This window comes from Lepidochelys olivacea (assembly GCF_965140295.1).
Source record: "Lepidochelys olivacea isolate rLepOli2 genome assembly, chromosome: 21".
In the NCBI taxonomy this organism is placed as follows: Eukaryota; Metazoa; Chordata; order Testudines; family Cheloniidae; genus Lepidochelys; species Lepidochelys olivacea.
This window is the reverse complement of record NC_140431.1, coordinates 15,739,529-15,757,324: the sequence shown is the minus strand read 5'-3', so window position 1 is coordinate 15,757,324 and position 17,796 is coordinate 15,739,529. Positions and strand designations below refer to the sequence as shown.

General features: G+C 57.5%; 2 protein-coding genes across 4 annotated transcripts in view; both read right to left on the bottom strand.

Moving 5' to 3' along the window:
- Positions 1 to 1,789: 1,789 nt before the first annotated feature.
- PHLDA3 (pleckstrin homology like domain family A member 3) lies at positions 1,790 to 5,586 on the bottom strand. The gene is made up of 2 exons (XM_084611534.1): positions 4,842 to 5,586; positions 1,790 to 3,117 (listed from the first exon to the last, which is right to left on the bottom strand). Exons 1-2 carry the CDS (start codon positions 5,338 to 5,340, stop codon positions 2,993 to 2,995), a joined length of 624 nt encoding a protein of 207 aa, XP_084467660.1. The 5' UTR covers positions 5,341 to 5,586; the 3' UTR covers positions 1,790 to 2,992.
- A 5,999-nt stretch (positions 5,587 to 11,585) lies between these two features.
- CSRP1 (cysteine and glycine rich protein 1) overlaps positions 11,586 to 17,796 on the bottom strand; it is a 39,330-nt gene continuing 33,119 nt past the window's right edge. For all 3 annotated transcript variants that reach the window (XM_084611116.1, XM_084611117.1, XM_084611118.1), the window contains exons 5-6: positions 14,745 to 14,838; positions 11,586 to 13,242 (exon numbers count right to left, since the gene is read on the bottom strand). In XM_084611116.1, coding sequence (XP_084467242.1) covers positions 13,166 to 13,242; positions 14,745 to 14,838 — 171 coding nt within the window. In that variant the 3' untranslated portion in view covers positions 11,586 to 13,165. The remainder of the gene's footprint in view (positions 13,243 to 14,744; positions 14,839 to 17,796) is intronic.

The window sequence follows — 17,796 nt, the reverse complement described above, 5'->3', positions numbered from 1 at the left end:
AGCGTGCCTGCCCGGAGCAGCGGGAGAGGAGCTCAGTCCCCCACCGCAGGGCTGCATTTTACGGACACAAGAGCGAGAAGCAGATGCTTGAACGTGTTTTTTAAATACCGAGACACCTGGTCCCTGCAAACCCTGCAGCAGCAAAGCCATGACAAACGATAAGTGCCCAGAGCAGCACAGGCCACAGAGAAACCCTGCCTGTCTCCCCACAAGGCTCCAGCCTCCCTCCGGAGGTTCCAGGCTGCAACATCTCTGCGTTCTAGGCTGTCTCGCCGCTGGATTCTGGAGGGCCGCCTCACAGAGTTCCCGACTGCCTCCCCTCAGGGATGGGTCTGCATCCAGCCGGGTCCAGGGACATTGAGGGGTGATGTTAACCCTTCCCCGTTCAACACACCCTCCTGCATGAGGCCGGAGCGGCATGCGGGGCAGGTGCTCCCCTCCCAACTGTGAGAGCTTTGCAAAATACTTGTGTCAAACTCAGACCAGGTGGAGCAGAGCAGGCTTTGAGGGCCAGTGTTTTCCCAGAGCTTCACCCAGGCTGTGGGCGCTTGGTGAACAATCTGGGGAGCCACCGAACCACCCCTGCCGCTCTCCCCAGAGCAAGGCCCAAGACCTCATTGTTACTTAGAAGGATAAGGAAGGTTGAGTGCCCATCAATTGGCAACGGAGTGCCATGCCATATAGGGCAAGAACCATCTGGCACTAGGGAACTGGCCTCTCACTACCAGGCCCGCAATGAAAGGTCCCAGGGTGCGGTGGATGCGGTGGAGGATGCTACCTGGAAGGGGTGGTTCATCAGCCCCCGCAAAGGGAACTGCACAAGCATCCTTGCACAGTGGGTGGCCCCCCCCCCCTGCCTACAGAGCCAGCATGAGGCCTGGGCACCCCTGTAATGCCACCGAATCCCGACTGTGAAGCCTGGCGCAGGGGGAATCCTAACCCCAGGGGGCGATGGGCTGAGAGTGGGCCCTGGCTGGCTCCCTGCCCCTCTGGCCAGCACTAGCCCTTCCTGTTGGCGCTGCTGCTGTGTTTTCTAAGCTGTTTGCCACCTCTCAGGTCTTTGAGACTCTCCCTTGATTTTAATCTCAGGCTCCCAGGCTTCATCTGAGAATTCCTCCTTCCCCCTGGCAGTCCATCAGCCCAGGCCACCGTGCAATGCCAGGGCAGTGCAAGCTGTGGAAGCTAGAGAGACCAGCTGGGTCTGTCTGTGACCTGCAGCCCCCTTTGCATCATCACAGCCCAGGCCTGTCTCTGATGTAGCACATGGGACAATCCATGGGACTCCTTGCTGTGGTGTACTGGAAACTGGTTACAAAGAACAAGCCATCACTTTAAGCTTGAGGGATTTCCTGGTCCTGCTTGGAGGCTAGGGGCCTCAGAGGGAAGCTGCGTGATCTGCATCAGTCAGCAGCTGGCCAGCCTGGAGAGAAGCAGCCTAGAAAATGGTGGGATGAGGTGTGTCTCTCTGCTTTGTCTCTCTGGTTTACCACGATGAATTCTCAGAAACCAAGGCGTGGGCCGGTGCAACCTTCCAGCAAGAGTGTTTGTGTTTTTACCTCACTTGTGCGTGTGCGAGCCGTGAAACAGAACACTTCCAGTGCTCCCCTTCAGATTGTTACACCTCTACTTCAAATGTTTCATCCCAATCCCCAGTGGTCATCTTTAATCTCATAAAAAATCCTTTACAAGGAGCATTCAGGACATGGCTGCTTTGGGCTGTCAATTGGTTCCCTTCCTTCTTTGGGGCCACCCCCCCGCCCAACAAATGATCACAGCAGAGGAGGAAGGATAACATTTACATCCCTGTAACGTTTATTGGTCCCTGTCACAAAATTACCACTCAGCTTGGCCTTCGCATGGAGGCCCAGGATGGGCACAGCAGGGTGCAAAACCGGGGCTGGGGCAGATCTGTGGGGTGGGGGGAGCCCAGGGCCGGAAAAGCAGAGGGCTGCGAATCAGGACTGAGGGGCATCGGCAGATCTGTGCACAGGGGGAACTGCCCCGACCCCAACAAGGTGAAGATGCAAACCAGGAAGCAGCAGAGTGCGGAATGGGCACCGTCTGATGACCAAAGCGTTCCAGACACAAACCACCCATTGCTGTCGGTGGCCCAGGGGCCCGCATTGTCGATTGTCCCGACACACCAACAGCAGTGACTCCCCATCCTGGCAGGGGAGCCGGTCTGACCCAGTGGGGCAGGGCATCCGAGCGCTTGCACCATCTGTTACCAAGGGAGGAATTCATTCAGGGCCGTCCTCACAACCCCTCTGTCCAGACAGGTCACCGGCCGAGACAGGCTCACGCCTTCTCGCTGAAGCCTGTCATCACACAGGTCCCAGCCAAACAGGGGAACGGCACCACGCAATCACTCTGCTCAGGAACCCACTCCCACCTACACCCTGGCATCCCACCAGGCTAATTCTCTGGATGCTGAAATTTTGCATCTTCAGCTTGGATCGCCAGCTACTCCAGTCCGCAGGATCAGTCTAAGGAGAAGAGACATAGGGCAGCTGACTTCCAGTTCATCACGGCCCCAGCCGGCTCAGCTACGGGGCAGCTTGTCACCACGAGATGGAAGAGATGCTCCTCTGGATCACGAAGATGCCTGGCTGAGCCTGGGCAGCAGAGACATGGCAGGTCCAGCGTGCTGGATGGGCTCCCCGGCCCACTGGCACAGTCGAGTCCCTTCTGGCGTCCAGCCAGCAGCAGGCTGATGAGGCGTGAAACAATCTTGCTTTGGTTCTTGCTGTCATCCTGGGCTTTTATCCCGCTGGGTGCTCCTCTTCCTACCTCTCCAGCAGGCCCTTGACTGGACCAGTGGACCCCTGATCCCTGGGCCAAGCTATACGGAGCGCTTGCAGACTGGTGCAGCACCTATGGCTCAGCAGGGACGGGGGGAGGTTCGCAGCAGCTGGTAGCAGATGTGGTCCAGGCTCATCGGGCCTTTGGCGCTGAAACGCCGGCTGTCCCTCTCGAAGCCAGGGCCCTGCTTTCACTCATAGCCAGGGACTCCGTTTTCCTCACCAGCGAGCGAGCGCCCCTCCCGCATCCCCGTCCTTTCCTTGTGTCCCTCCGGGTCTGTGGCCTGGCCGCTCGGGGCTGTGTCGTACTGGATTGCTGCCAAAGGGAATACACCGGTTAGCGAGGGTGGCTGCCCAGTTCAGGGCCAGGGGACTGGCTGGCATGGGCACCTGGGAGCTCATCTGGGCATTGAGGGGCCCAGCTCAGACCTGGGGTAAGTGGGATAGACTCTGGGGAAGTCTATGGGGCATTCCACCTATTTACATCTGGGGGAATCTGGCCCCAGCTTGGGTTTAGGCCAGAGGAATATGCTGAGAGGGGCGCACACAGGGTTGTGGTATAAGCCATGGCTTGCTCCACCCGAGTCAGGACAGATGGAGAGCTCTGACGTACCCTGGGGCTTGGCCAGGCCCAGACCAGGGGGAGAGCAAAGGTGGCTTGAAGCCCCCCACCCTGCCCCAAACACAGGAAGGGAGTAGTGGAGAAATGGGCTCCCAGGCACCCCGCAGGATCGAGCCCTGCTTTGGGGCTGTGGGAGCAAAGAAGAGCCCCGTGGGTGTTTTCCAGCTTGAGAGCTCCAAGTTTCACAGCAGCAGGGTTGTGGTCACCACAGCCACCCCGAGGGCCAGGGCATGCTGGGAGGGGACCTCTCCCATCGTGTGGATGCTGTCACTAGCCTGGGCGGGGGCGGGAAGCTTGCCCCACTCACCGTGCAGAGGGATCAGCCCTCCCAGCTCCAATCCCGCACAGAAGCGGTGCCAAGTGCCTGGAAATCAGCCAGGGGCTTGGCGGACGTGCTGGAGGGGGGTCTAGGAGCCAGGGCTGGCTGCTTCCCATCCAACCCCCTCTCCCCCACACTCCAAGCCACCACAGCGCTCAGGGCTGCTCCAGGCACGGGTATCTGCAGCTGCCCCAGCACCTGCCCAGGTTGGAGCATGCCCAGGAGGCCGGCAGCGGGACCTGGCACTTTGTCTCCAAGGCAGGGGGCGGGGGTGAGGGCACTGGCAACCCAGTCCTGAAACACCCGGGCTTGCCAGCTGGGATCCCATGTCAGCAGCACTAGGGCAAGGAAGGCAGGGTCCTGTAGCGGGGCTCTGGCACATGGAGAGAAGTGACTGCCTGGGGGAAGGGCCTGCACCCGCGGGTGAAGCGGCAAGGGGGTTCATCAGCCCATGGCCAGGTTCCAGGCAAAGGCTACGGAAACCCTGTCCTGGCACTCAGTGGAGACCCGATCTATGCCTGGCCCCCTCCCACCCCGCTCCTTTCCCCTCCCGCCAGGCCAGAGAGAGGAACTGAAATTCTTCCCCCCCCCCAGTCCCAGAAACAGCAGCTCCAGGGCCCTTGCGGGAGGCTAACCCCCGACTGGCACAGGGTAAATACATGCAGCACCCAGCCCGGCACCCACAGCTCCCTCTGAAATCCCCGAAGAGTTGGGGGCATGCCGGGAAACCAGGCGATAGGCCCCGCAATGAAAACACGGCGGGAAAAGAGGGGCCTGGAGACGGAGGGCTGGGATGGCTCTGGGAAGGGCAAGGGGGCCTGGCACATCACCCTTGGCGTGGGCAGGGTAACACCCTGCACCAGCAGAGGGGGAAGGCAAAGACTCAGCGGAGACCTCCCTGGCTGAGCCGAAGGAGTGACCCCTTGGGCTGGTAGCAGCGGAAAGTTGTTATCCTCCAGGGGCCGAGCTGGAGGGAAGTTCGCTGCCTCGGGGACATGAGCCCGTTCCAAAGCAAGGAGCCGAGAGCTGAGCCCCGGATTCACCCCGCCGCCCGGATCACTCTCCCCGGCTGCCGCGCCGCCCGGCCCCCGGCTCTCACCCGCCCCGCCGCCGCCGCCGCGCCGGGCCCGCACGCTCTGCATGGCCCGGCGGTTCTGGAACCGCACCAGCCCCAGCCCGATCTCCGCGCTCCAGCCGGGCTCCTCCCGCGGGCCGCGGAAGTCGATCTCGCCGCCGCCCTCGGTCACCACGGTGAAGTAGACGTGCCGCCGCTTCCACTCCACGCACTCCACCGCCCGCATGCGGGCGAAGCCCAGCTCCTTGCCGCGGGAGCCGCCGGGCTCGAAGAGCCGCAGCCCCTCCTCGGTCAGCAGGCAGCGCTTCCGCTTCCAGCGCTGCAGCAGCCCCCCGCTGCGCTTCTCCAGCACCCCCTCCTTCAGCACCTGCGAGGGGGCCACGGCCGCCGGGCCGGCCCCCGCCGGGGCATCCCCGGGAGCCCGGCGCCCCGGCGCCGCCTGGGCGCCTGGCCCCGCGCTGCCCTGCCCGGGACGTGTCGCCGCACGCCCAGGCTCTCCTGCCTCCCCGCTTCCCGCTTGCATGTTCCCCCGCGCAGCCTGGCCCCGCGCCCCTCCTGCCTGACGGGCACCCTTCCCAGCCGAGCGCGGGCCGGGCCGGGCCAGGCTGGGGGCGGCCTCGGCGCGTAGCTGGGACTCATTCACAAATGGGCACACGCGCGGCCGGGGAGGGAGAGGATCCCTGCGGAGCAGCCCCGGTTCCACCCCTGGGCTTTCCTGGCTGCCGGAGCCCCGGGGTGAGGGGGAGGGTTAGTGGTTTGCAGGGCTGATGTGCCGGTTTGAGGCCTGAATCACTGGCAGGAGGGCAGCGTAAATCCACCCTTTGCTCAGCAGCGACCTGAGCCCGGGGGGGGGGGGGGGAGCTGTTTGCACAGCAAGGGTGCCAGGCGAGGGTCTGAGTCATTCGCATGGCAGCCGGGCCAGGTGGGGTCTGAGTCCTGTGTGTGGCAGCCGGGCCAGGTGGGGGTCTGCCCCCTCTTTATGACCATGCCTCAGAGGCCTGGCGCACCCAGCCTCTGCCACGCCCTGGAGGATGAACCCCAGCAGGAGGCAGGCCCAGTGGCCCCAGATACGAACAACCTAGGGGGGTTGCGTGCAGCTTTGCCGACCCCCACACATTGGCTTGATCAGTTGCTTCACATATGCGCATCCCCACAAAGGGGCTCCCTCTTGTCTCCTGGGCCTTGCTATGGTCTGGTGCTTCCCTCTGGCTTTGTGGAGGGGTGGATGCGTGGGTGGGGGTGGGCTGGGTTTGAAACTAGACCCTTCAGCATTACAACTCAGGCCTTTGCCACTTGAGCTAAAGGGGTACCTCTTGTAGCTGACGGCAGTAGTAGGCTGTCATCCTCTAAAAGCACAGACACTAGACAGGGCTCGTAGCAGTGGAAAGGCAAGATGACAGGCTTGGTGGGATGGTCTGTGAGGCAAGCAGCCAGCATCACATGCTTGGGGGGTAGAGAAACCAGGGCAAATCCCCCACTGACAGGGGCAGGATGTGAGATCAGGGCCATGTGGTATAAAGATGTCACCACCCCTTCCAGTGTTGTCAGCAGGGTCTGAATCCAGGACCTTCAGCACTAAACCCACCAGCCTTTCTTGCTTGAGCTAAAGAAGCAGAGAGCTGGGCAGGCAGCAGAAGAAGGCTTTAGCCAGATTAGCTGCCAGAGGGGGACAAATGCCCACACTGTGCTCTTGGGTTGGCAGGAATTAGTTGGGGAGGTGCCCACATGCTGTCTGTGTTCCAGGGTCCAGGGCCGCAGGTGGGAGGATGCCCCTGGCCAGGGCTGAGGAGAGCTGGGCTGGCTGCCACACGAATGGCTCAGACCCTCCACCCACCCCGGCCCGGCTGCCATTTGAATGGCACTGGGAGAGCAGCGGGCACCTGCAAAGCCTCCAGCTGCTCCCTTCATCCTAGCGATGGTGCTGCCCAGGGGAGAGGAGCGCAGGTACTGTTGGAAAGAGCCTCCCTGAATGCAGCCAGCAGCCACTGATCACCCACATTTCTCAGCCATCCGCAGCCCCAGGGCAGCTGCTGGATATGGCCAGAGCTGCGAGTCTGTGGTAAGAATGAGACACGGCTAATTACTCCTCATTAAAAGGGCTGGGGCAGCAAATCCCAGCGGAAGCTGTACCCAGGAACCAGTTAATGATTCCAAGGGCCAATTCCCCCCTGCCTCACATGGGGTAAATCTGGAGTAACCAAAAGCACAAATGGACCTCCTGGGGTTAACTTCAGTCCCACCTACCCTGTACTACATTACAGCCCCCTGCAGGAGTTGAACCCAGGACGCAAGCACACACCTCTCCTACCTGAGCTAAAGGACCATTGGCTGGCAGCGGTAGTAGGTTATTCTCTATGTCAACCAAGAGGGATCCAACCCACACTTTACAGTTGTGTCCCTGTCCCCTCCGTCCCGCCCCCCCTCCCCCCCCGAAGGTTTGATCTTGCAGCATAGACTGGATCAAACCAAGCCCCTGACCCAGCCTATAAGCCAAGGTTGCAGGAAGAACCAGGCACAGGGCACTGCATGACTGACCAGGGTTCAACCATGTTGGGGGCTGTTGCACAGAACATTTCTACAGTGTCAACAGGACCTTGGCAGGTACCTTGCTGCTAGATTTGGGGGCTGCAGCAAGGAGCTGGCGCATAACGGAGCTGCATGTGGGCAGCCCAGAGTCCTCGAGGTCATGAGAAGTAGCAACGAAGCAACTGCAACTTGGGAAAACCCAGGTGCTTGTAAGGGTCGGATTGCGGTTCTATGGTCTGTCCCCTGCACCACAGGCCAGGTCAGGGTTAGCAGGGGGACAGGCCGCACCTCCTGCACTCTGTGACAACGCCAGAGCATCACATCCTGGTGCTGACTCATGACAGCATGCCCCGACATGAGCTGCAGCCAGAGCCTCTTCCTTCCCAAATCTGTCTAGCCCTGGGCCTCAAATTCCCCTCTCCTGGCCTGCAACACAATCACCCCTTATGGGAACGGAAGGGAGCAGGGCCCTTCTCTGCAATGACTCCACAGTGCCACCTGGTGTCAGAGACCTGCAACTGTCCCTTTGTCACCGTTTCCGCACCCCCACCCCCCAGCCCAGTCCACTGGAACATTTACGTGCAAGGAAATCCAGGGAGCACGCTGTGTGTGTGATTTGGAATTGGGCTGTGGCCACCTTTGACTCTTCCAGAATTGTAGCTGCCATGCATCCATGCCATGCTCTCAGTAACGCTTCCTCTGCCCTGCAATGGGTTAAGAGGCGAGACTCCTGGGCTGTGAGGTCACCTGGCCATAGCATGGTGTCACCACGGTGCGATGTCCCAGCGCAGTGAGCTCATCGCACGGTTGGGAGATGTCACTGCGCTGTCAGGTCAGCCCATGGCGGCCCTCGGCCCTCCCACGGCCATAATGAAATGCAGCAATGAAGAGAGAGAAAGAAAAAGGAGGAAAGAGAAGTGACCCCCGCTAGAAGGGAGAGAAAGAGGAGGAAGGAGATGGTATAAAAGAAAGCAATGAAAACCCAGATATAAAACCACAGCCCCGACTGCTGCTGGGCAGGGAGTATTAGAGAGAGATCGTAGCCCATTGGCCTACCGTGAATGTTCTCTCTGGAGAGATCAGATCGGACAATAAGAACGGCCACACTGGGTTGGACCAATTGTCCATCTAGCCCAGTGTCCTGCCTTCCAACGGTGGCCAGCTCCAGGTGCTTCAGAGGAAATGAACAGAAGAGGGCAATTCTTAAGTGAGCCATCCCCTGTTGTCCAGTCCCAGCTTCTGGCAGGCAGCAGTTTAGGGACACCCAGAGCGTGGGGTCCTGTAGACATGGTGCCACAACCCACCCGCACAAAAGCAATGCCTGAGACGGTGGCAGCATCACTCTGCTTCACTGCTGCCGCCGTGCCGCCTCGTGGCAATGCCCCTCTGATTTGCAGGGCAAACCAGCAAAGGAAGGAGGGTGTTTTGGGGGGAGGATCCCCAGTTAGATTAGCCTGGCTTTGCATGCCGGGGAGCCAGGACTGCACAGGGAACCAAGAGCACAGCCCTGAGAGAGGACATGGTCTCTCGGAGGCAGTGACTGCAGAGGTCTCGCCCAGTGCGGGGATAATACAGCAAACATCTCCGTTGGCCTTAACGCTTGCATAGCCCCCCATCGCCTTGGGCTCCATGCACGGAGATAACAGTGTACATGGGCCAAACCAACCCCAACCAGCCCCGGCCCAGCCTGTGAAACCTGCCAGCGTTTGTGCCGAATCAGGCTCATGTGTTTATCTTGCCCCCAGCGTAGAAGCGTCTGGGCACCTCAGAGCCTGTAACGCATTTACCGTTGTGGGCCCTTGCGGGGTATTAGCTCCATTGTACAGCTGGGGGACTGAGGCAGAGCAAGGCTAAGGGACGTGCCCCAGCTCATGCAAAGCAGGGCCTTGAATACAGGTCTCCCCAGTCCCAAGCTAACACACTAACAACTGGGGCAACCTTCCTACCTAAGGGGGGAGAAAAGCTTGCTTCAAACAGACACGTGCCAGACTCTTAAGTGACCTCCCCATTACAGCTGGCTGGAAAACGCCACTTCCCTTTCACAGAAAACATCAGCGCTGGGGATTTGGTTTTGTTCTGCCCTGAGAGGAAACCAAGACCTTTTAAAAAAGCCAATAGCCCCGTGGTTAGGGCCCTCATCTGGGATGTAGGGGACCTACTCTGCCTGATTCAACCCAGTGCTCCCAGGTGATGGCCCTAGCTACTGCCTATTTTGGGTCATTTGGCCTCTCTCTACCCATCCCCCTCAAAATTCCACCTGCACCTGAGAAACCTTCTGATCCAGATGCATTCCGTGGGAAAATTCCCAGCCCCCTCCCCTCCCTATCTAATGGCTGGGGCCCTGGAGCCCCTCCTGGTATCTCAGCCTGCAGTGCCCAGGAGTCTGCCAGCAGAGGGCAAAGACACTCACCCAACTCTGCTGGGTTCAGATTCTGAATTGCCCCAGCCCTTCCCTTCCCAAGGAGCAGCCGAGCGGAGCCAGTCCCTTAACACCACAGTCCTGCTGCCAGAGGGTATAGGGACAACTTCCCAGCATTGTCATGGAGCCAGTGATCAGAGCTCAGATCAGTCTGCCCCAGTTGTGCCAGGGTAACTGAAGGGCACGGTAGATTGGACCAGCCTTGTGCTTTACCAAGTCCTATCATCAGGGCCCAGCATACCCTGCCCCTTGGTGGTGGCTGGGGATTTGGCAAAGAAACCAATACCATTTACCACAAAAAGGTCTCTGGATCCCTATGGGTCCAGCTAGGAGCCAAACCTTTGGCCTAAAGCCTCACAGAGGTGTTACAACTGTTCCCCACCCCCATTCTGAAAGTGGCCCTTGCTCCTGGCCTGCAGGGCCCCACCCCCCCTTTCAGTTCTGAGCCACACACAGCCCTGGACCTCAATCCTGACCTGCAGCACCCTGCGATTCCAGCCCTGGGCTCCCCACACAACTGTGTTGCTGCCTCTCAGCCCCAACCTGTGTCTTCCCGTAGCCTCTCTTTAGCATGGAGGGTGCCTAGTAGGTCGAGTATTAGCACACGTCAGCTCTGTCCACCTGTCGATCTTCAACAGTGTCAACACCCCTATGGCGCAGAGGGGGGAGCTGGGCTTTAGACAGATCCCTTGGGGGCAAATGAGACCCACTCAGCCTTGTTCTCAGCAGTGTCCTCGCTGTGGTCTGACAGCGGGGGCAGTTGTCCCCCGTAGGGCACTGACCTCCGCACCACAAACAGCGGGGCCCTCCTGCTGCACAACCAGGCAGGCCGAGGGAGACTTCTGGCTGTTAGTGAGGCGTCCCTGCTCCATGCGAGGAGAGCACGCTCTGTCCCTAGCCAGGCTCCGGCGCCATTAGGGAGACAAGCTGCGAGGTGGGGCCTGGCTGCACAGCTGCGGTGAGAGCCCCTGCCCAGACAGAGCCTCCCCATGGAGTGCTCTGATGCCAGAGCGGTGATGGAAAGAGCTCCTGGGAACCAGGTGAAGATGGTGAATGGAAGGATCCAGACCCCTGGAGCCCCCTCGGGGGCAGCAGCTCCAGCCTGGGGTCCTTACCCACACTGCAGTGCTTGGGGACTTGTCCATTTGTGAGCGAAGTTAATGAGGGTTAACCAGGTAGCTCTGCTCTTACAGCCCAGGCCTGACTCAGAGTCGCGCCTGCCCTGGGCTTAGATGCCCACAGACTGGGCATCGGGGGGGTGGAGAAATCGGGGCCCTGGGGTGAGATTAAACTCATGCCACTTGTGACCCGACTAGTTAATACAGTGTAACCTACCTTAGCAGAGCATATGGCCTGTGTTTCCCATAGGCTGCTCCTCGAAGAGTCTAATACTGCTTCCAGCCAGGGCAGGGGTGGGGCCGGGGGCGAGCCTCCCCAGCCAGGAGCTCAAGGGCTGGGCAGGATGGTCCCGTGGGCTGGATGTGGCCCATGGGCCGTAGTTTGCCCACCTCTGAGCTACAGTTAGCTGCTTAAAGAAAAACGAGGACTTAATTTATTTGAGCATGAGCTTTCGTGAGCTACAGCTCACTTCATCGGATGCATGCAGTGGAAATAGCTGCTTGTAACACTACGGTCCCAGGTTCAAATCCTGCTGATGACACAAGCAGTGAGGTAATGAAGTAGTTTTGATCCAGGTCTCTAAAGGAAGCAGCCAGTTCCCTTCCTACAGGGTCAGTTTCACATGAAGCCAAAGAAGGCGTTCTCCTCTCATGTGGCGAATCACTCCTCTTATTGCTAGGGAAAGAAGAGACTGAACAAGAGCCTCATGCTCAGAGCTTTATTGAATACATAATTTTGCTTGAACGCAATCCTTGCACATGGCACATACCGTAGAAATATTGCAACATAATGTTTCTCCCGCACTGTGGAAAAGGCCTGTGGAGTCCTTGACATCCCTGCTTCAGGAGGAAACAGGAGAAATGAAAGCTGTGAGCTTTGCTCAGGTAACACCCTGAAGGGAGGGAATTATGCCAAGTGAATTAGTGAAGTTTTAGGTATAAACCCAAAGAACGCTCCGTGTGATCCCATGTTCTAGTATTCCTTGGTCAGTTTTTGCATCTTTCTATTCTGCTCAAGGCGTCAGATGGCATCTGAGCCCATGAAAGCAAAGCCGCACCTGAAGCCCCCCAAGGAAAATGGTACCAGGGCACATTTGTCTGTTTATACAGCACTGTAACCGAGGACAAAACTAGCCCCGTTTTTTTTAAAAACATACAAACATTCCCCAACAGAGTTTGCAACCCAAACACGGTGGCACCAACTATGAAACAAGCACGAAACGGATATCAGTGTTCAAGCTGAGCGAAACACAAAACAGTGGCACAAACAGTGAAAAACAAGTTGGATTTTTTCCACGCTCTTGGGTTAATAGGCTAAGGTGCTGTTAGTAACGTGGGAAGAGAAATCTCGGCCAAATGTGTCCAAGTTAGCCAGTGACGCTGGGCATCAGTTTTTAGGAACACCATACCAGGCAGCTTGGGGCTGGAGTTTCAGACGTGCCAAGTACCCATTTGAAGTCAGTGGGAGCTGCAGTGGTTCTGAAAGAGATCAGGACCCTGTTGGCTCCCCAAAACCGAGGCAATCTGAGTCAGTGGCCACTTCTGAAAGCACACTAGTTTTAGAACCAGGGTGTAACTTCACATCGCTCTATTGAAGTCAATGGAACTATGCCGATGTATGCCACTGGGGAGCTGGCCAGTGATTTATATTGGACTGTCCCTCCAATTAGTATTTTAAATACAATACACAATTAAAAAAATATTCTCCTCTCCCTCGTCTGTATCTCTCACTCACATCAGTCACTGGCTCTCTGTCTCCCTCTATCTCCAGAGGAACAATAACCCACCCACAAGCCCCAATCATTTGCCAGCTTTGATTTTTTTTTTACATCTATGAACAATCGAGTAAGGCTTGTTACACTCCTCTGACGTCCTAGTGGATGGCTGCATTCAGAGCCTCAGAGGATCTAGATAAGCATCCAGGTTTCACAGGTGAGCCTACCACCTACAAAGTGACGCGCCCCAGCTGAGTGGAAAGTTCTCTGCATGTGTGTGAGCGGGTGTCAAGGCCATTTGGCCTATGCTGCTCAATCCTGAGCCAAAGCCCACGGCTGTCAACAGGAAGATTCCCGATTCGTTCGGTGAGCTTTGGATCAGGAAACCAGCAGGCAAGTGGGTGGTGGTCTAGTTAGAATAAGCAGGAGTTTATTGACAGAAGCACTGGCAGGAAGTGGGGGAAGGATCGGGCTGCCTTGATCCACCTTTGAAGGTCAGTCTGGATGAGCTTGGTATCGGCGAAGCGCTCAGCACTGCAGGGGAGAGGCAGAGGAGCCAATCCTGACAGCTCACTCGGAGTGGATGAGAGCACCGGCTCCCTGCCCAAAGCCAAACCCCTTGGGCCCAAAGTTCTTAGCGTAGCATCCTGCGGGAGGGGAGAAGCCATGAGTGATGACGACACAGGGAAGGGAGGGGTGCCAGCCACAGGGGACATAGGGATGCAGGGGAGGTGGTTTTACGGTGTGGGGTCAGTGCTGAAATAGGCTTGTTCCCAGAGTTCAGATTAGGCCCCATCTCTCAGGCAGGCAGAAACAGGGTGAAGAAACAAGCACATGGGGACTGGTTAACACCTTTCATCAGAGGATCTCAAAGCCCTTTATGAATGAGGGCCACTGTCGTTACCCTCAATAGGGAAACTGAGGCACAAGGGGGGGAAAGGACTTGCCCAAGGTCACGCTGCAATGTCAGTGACAGAGCTGGGAGTAGAACCCAGGTGTCCTGGCTCCCAGCCTGGTTCCCTATCCACTGCAACTCTCCTCCAGCCTGCAAATAGTTGCCCTTGTTAGCTGGCTGCCAGGGGAGGGGGTTTAAAGTTTATCCTGGGTTAATTTCTCACCTCTACTGCTAGATGTGGACAAGTGTTCCCAACCGAGCCCCAGAGATCAGGCTCACATGGAACTCTCTCCCTTCTCCTAGATCCCACCCACACACTGGCCCTCATCCAGTGACAACCCCCCAGATTCACTGTCAGTAAGCCCTGGGCAGAGCTCACAGGATAATCAGGGATCGCAGAGTCTCTGGTTTCTGGCAGAGAGTTTGGTGCAATGAAAGGTGTGTGATCATCCGCTCCGGAGATCAATCGGAAGGGACACAAACCCAGGCAGTGGCAGGGGGGGCTCCCCTGTACAGAGCTGGGGACACACACAGCCAGTCATGCCTGGGCAACCCAGCGGCCAGCTCCAGCACTTTGGGAGCAGCTGCAAGGGAGCCTGGCTTTCCCCTGGGGAGGAGGGACGGGGGGGAAGAGGATGTGGTGGCAACAGCCTCATGGGCAGGAAGAGTAAATGAAGGCACTGATGCCCTTGCCCCCCGGGGCTACTAGGTGGGCACTGCCCACCTCTTTCAAAAGCAGAAGCATCAGGGGTTTTACAGACTCCCATTGCAAGACACTGACATGTTAGAGTCACTTGGCCCTTCCAGAGGCCCCCAGCTGCCCCCACAAACCTAGACCAGCCTGGCTATGGCCCAGGTGGAGCAGGGGGAGGTCATTTGTAGGTGCTAGATGTGGCGAGACCCAGTGGTTCTCCAGCCTGTGTGGCTGGCACGGCATTAACCCACAAGCACCCTCAAGGCCACTAGAGCTTCCGGGTGCTCGCTGTTGCCATACACGGGGTGCTCCCCAGGCACATCCCTGCTCCTCTGGGGCCATTCGGACTGCTTCCCTGTCCACTCACGTTTCAGTATCAGCTACCCCCCAGGATTTTAGCAGGACATACAATTGTTAGCATCTCCTGTGCTGGTTTGGGGTCAGCAATTACTTCTCCCCGAAGCTGCACACCCGCAATACCCTGTCCCGCACCTTGCTCTGGAGTCCTCTTTCCCCCTGGGCCCTGGGGATGCCAGCACGCCAGGAAGGGGGGTGCTCACCTTTGCAGTAAATCTCCCCTTCTTTGTCAGCCAGCGTGGTGGATTCCAGGCCTTTGCCACAGTTGGCACACCGGAAACAGGCCTTGTGCCACGACTGTGGGGAGAGGAGCAGAGCGCGGTCAGAGGGTGCGGGGCACAGAGCAGGGGGCCGCTCAGGCAGTCCCCCACCGGTAGGACACCCAGGGCATGTCAGTTCCCTGGCTCTCCCCGGCAGCACCCCCAGGGCCCTGCCCGCAGGGGAAGCTCTACAGTGAAAAGTGCCTTTTTCCAAGGCCCCGATCACAATCCCATTCTCCCCAGAAGGGGTTCAACCATGCTAGAGCCTGGGTCAGACCAGTCGGACACTGTTAAAATGTGGCTTAATCTTCACAGGACAGTGGATTTACGACGAGTGTGTCTCTGGGGTACCCAGATCCCCCCAGTGTAGCTGTTTCTAGCAGCATAGCTTTGGCTTTACCCTTTCGCAGGCCCTGGCTGGTATCCCCAGTATTACATGGAAGGACTGGCTTTAATCACACTTCCTTTTGTCTGGGCAGGATCCTCCTGCCAACAAACCCCAGTGCCCAGCCCCTCCTTAAAGAGGTTTTAAAGCTTCTGAGCGCAAGTCCCAAATCACAGCCAGAATTTTCCTGGGAAGCAGCATCCGGCCCTAGCCTAGCTCACATATTCCATTCCCCACGTAACACAATGCCCCTCGATAGCTTGTCTGCATCAGGGACTGAACCCAGGACCTCAGCACACAAAGTGGAGACAGAGCCATGCTGGGAGCATGGGCTACCCCTGCACCCATTGGATCAGCTCAGGCAAAGTCACCCATTACCATGGTGAGATGAAACTAACTGGCTCATCAGAAAAGATCCCAGGCGAGTGGGATTTCGGAGGCTGTTCTAATCCAGATCTCAACCAGGCATGCATGAAACATGCTCCTTTAACCTTGTTTCCAAACTACCAGCCACCCACAGTTTAGGATTTGCCCCTGTAAAGAATTAACTCTTAAACATTAGGCTGCTGTTGATCAGCAAAACTCCTCTGAAGTCAGCCCAGCTGCGGCGATTCGATTTGCATTCCCTAGGGATCTGGCGAGAGCCCTGGCTCTGTATTCTAGAGATGAACGCACCCTAAAGCACTAGAATCAGAACAGAACACCAATGAAAGTTACATCCTGATGTTGAGACCAAAGGCACCAGGCTGACTTTTAAAATTCGGGCTCTCCCAGCTGCTCCAAGAATTCCTAATGCATAAATCAATGGAGCTGCAAATAGTGAGAGCTGCTGACACAGGAGTTCAAAAAAAAAAAAAAAAAAAACCCCCGGCTTTGAAAACATGGAACCTTCTTTGGGAAAATAAGATGTGGACTTGGGGTAGAGGCAGGAGGCGGAGACAACAGGCTGAATTATGCCACCAGCGGAAGAACGATCAGTACATTTTAAGACACACACACTGGTATCCTCTCTGAGTTTGTTTAGACATAGCAATGTTTCCAGCTTCAGCTACTCAAAGATGTAGAATGGCAAAGTCTCCCACTAAACACTGTGCCCCCATTTTTACTCTAAGGGTCTGTTTTCACTGCAGGATCACAACGGGCTCTTATCTGGGTGTTTCCCTAACCCCCCTCCCATCCACACACACAAAACCCTCTCACTCAAGTTTAGTGGTTCTTCCAGCCCAGGCTAGCTGGCCCAAGCCTGGTTCCATTTCCGCTCAGGCTGGTAACCCACCCACTTTGCAGTGAGGACACAAAAGGCTACCAGTAGTTCTCAACCTATTTACCATTGTGGGCCGCATCCAATACAGCCTCTATGGCCCTGAGGAGGTCACATGGGCCGCAGCTCTATGCTGATTGGGCCACAAGTGGCCCGTGGGCCACAGGTTGAGAACCACTGGGCTAAACCCACTTGAAAGCCAGTAGCCTTCCGATGCCTTCCCACAATTCCATGTGCCCATGGACAGACAAGTTCTCCCACAATTCACTGGGAGAGACTCAGAGCAGCTCAGCTTGCTGCAGCATGCAGAACCATGGGACATGGCCCCAGTAGTCCAAGCTACGCCCACGAGGATCACAGCCCCAGTGAGGACCCAGTAACATGAGTCAGGCTTTGCAATGTGGCGGCTCACAGCCGGGCGAGGCTAACCTGCCTGCTCAGACTCAGGTGCCAAGCCACCGGGCTAGCTCTGCAGTGAAGACACACCTGTACATGAAGGGTGGCCTGGTGCAGGGAAGGGGCCTTCCTGGACTGTAGAGCCAATGGGTCAGACTCTGCCTCAGCTACACACATGGGGCTAGGGGCATCGGCAGAACTTTGTCAGGGTCCCAGGGCTGGACTAGCAGTGGGGGCCCCAGGCTGGGACTGAGAGGCATTAGCAGAGCTGTGTACCGAGAGCCCAGGGCTGGACTAGTGGAGGGTGCTGCAGGTCAGGACTGCACAGAGGTCCTGGGGGGCAAGGCAGAGTCTAAGACTGGAATAGCAGGAGATGCTACAGAGGTGTTAGCAGAGCTGTATGTATTCACAGGGCAAGGCCAGAGGAAGACCCAAAGAGTCTGGATACTTCATCACCCTGCCTTATGCAGGGCCCAGTGCTGGGGGAGAGAGGAACCAATGGTCTGAAGACTTAGGAAGCCACCGGCTGGGTGAACTGGGCTGTGGAAGCCAGATCCAGCCTTCTAGAGCCTAAGGAGAGAATGCCAACATGGGGGTTTCCTTGCAGTAGACTTGTCTTCCAGCCCAGGGCTGTGATGCACATCATTCTCCTCCCAGGGCATGGGGTGGGGGGGCAGGAGAAGGGACCAGCCATGGTCCCCTGGGATCAGGGAGATGGAGAGGACCTGTGGCTACCCCATGCATGTGGCTCTCTGCCACCTGCACATATCATAAAGACAGAATTTTCAGAAGGGGCCAGCACCACCCTGAGGAGCCAGAGTCTCAAAAAAGCTCACAGCACGTTGGGCGCTAGCTGATCTCTTGAAAATCCAGCCCCATTTGTGGGTGCTGGACCATCTGGCCCACGATAGCATCCGGGCTTGGCCCTGGACCATGAGCCCTAGCTCATGGAC

Coding starts and splice junctions, on each gene's coding strand:
- PHLDA3 (XM_084611534.1), bottom strand. CDS start 5,340: ATGCAAGCGGGAAGCGGGGAGGCAGGAGAGCCTGGGCGTGCGGCGACA. Junction 3,118..4,841: donor CGGCGGCGGCGGCGGGGCGG/GTGAGAGCCGGG, acceptor TCCCTTTGGCAG/CAATCCAGTACGACACAGCC.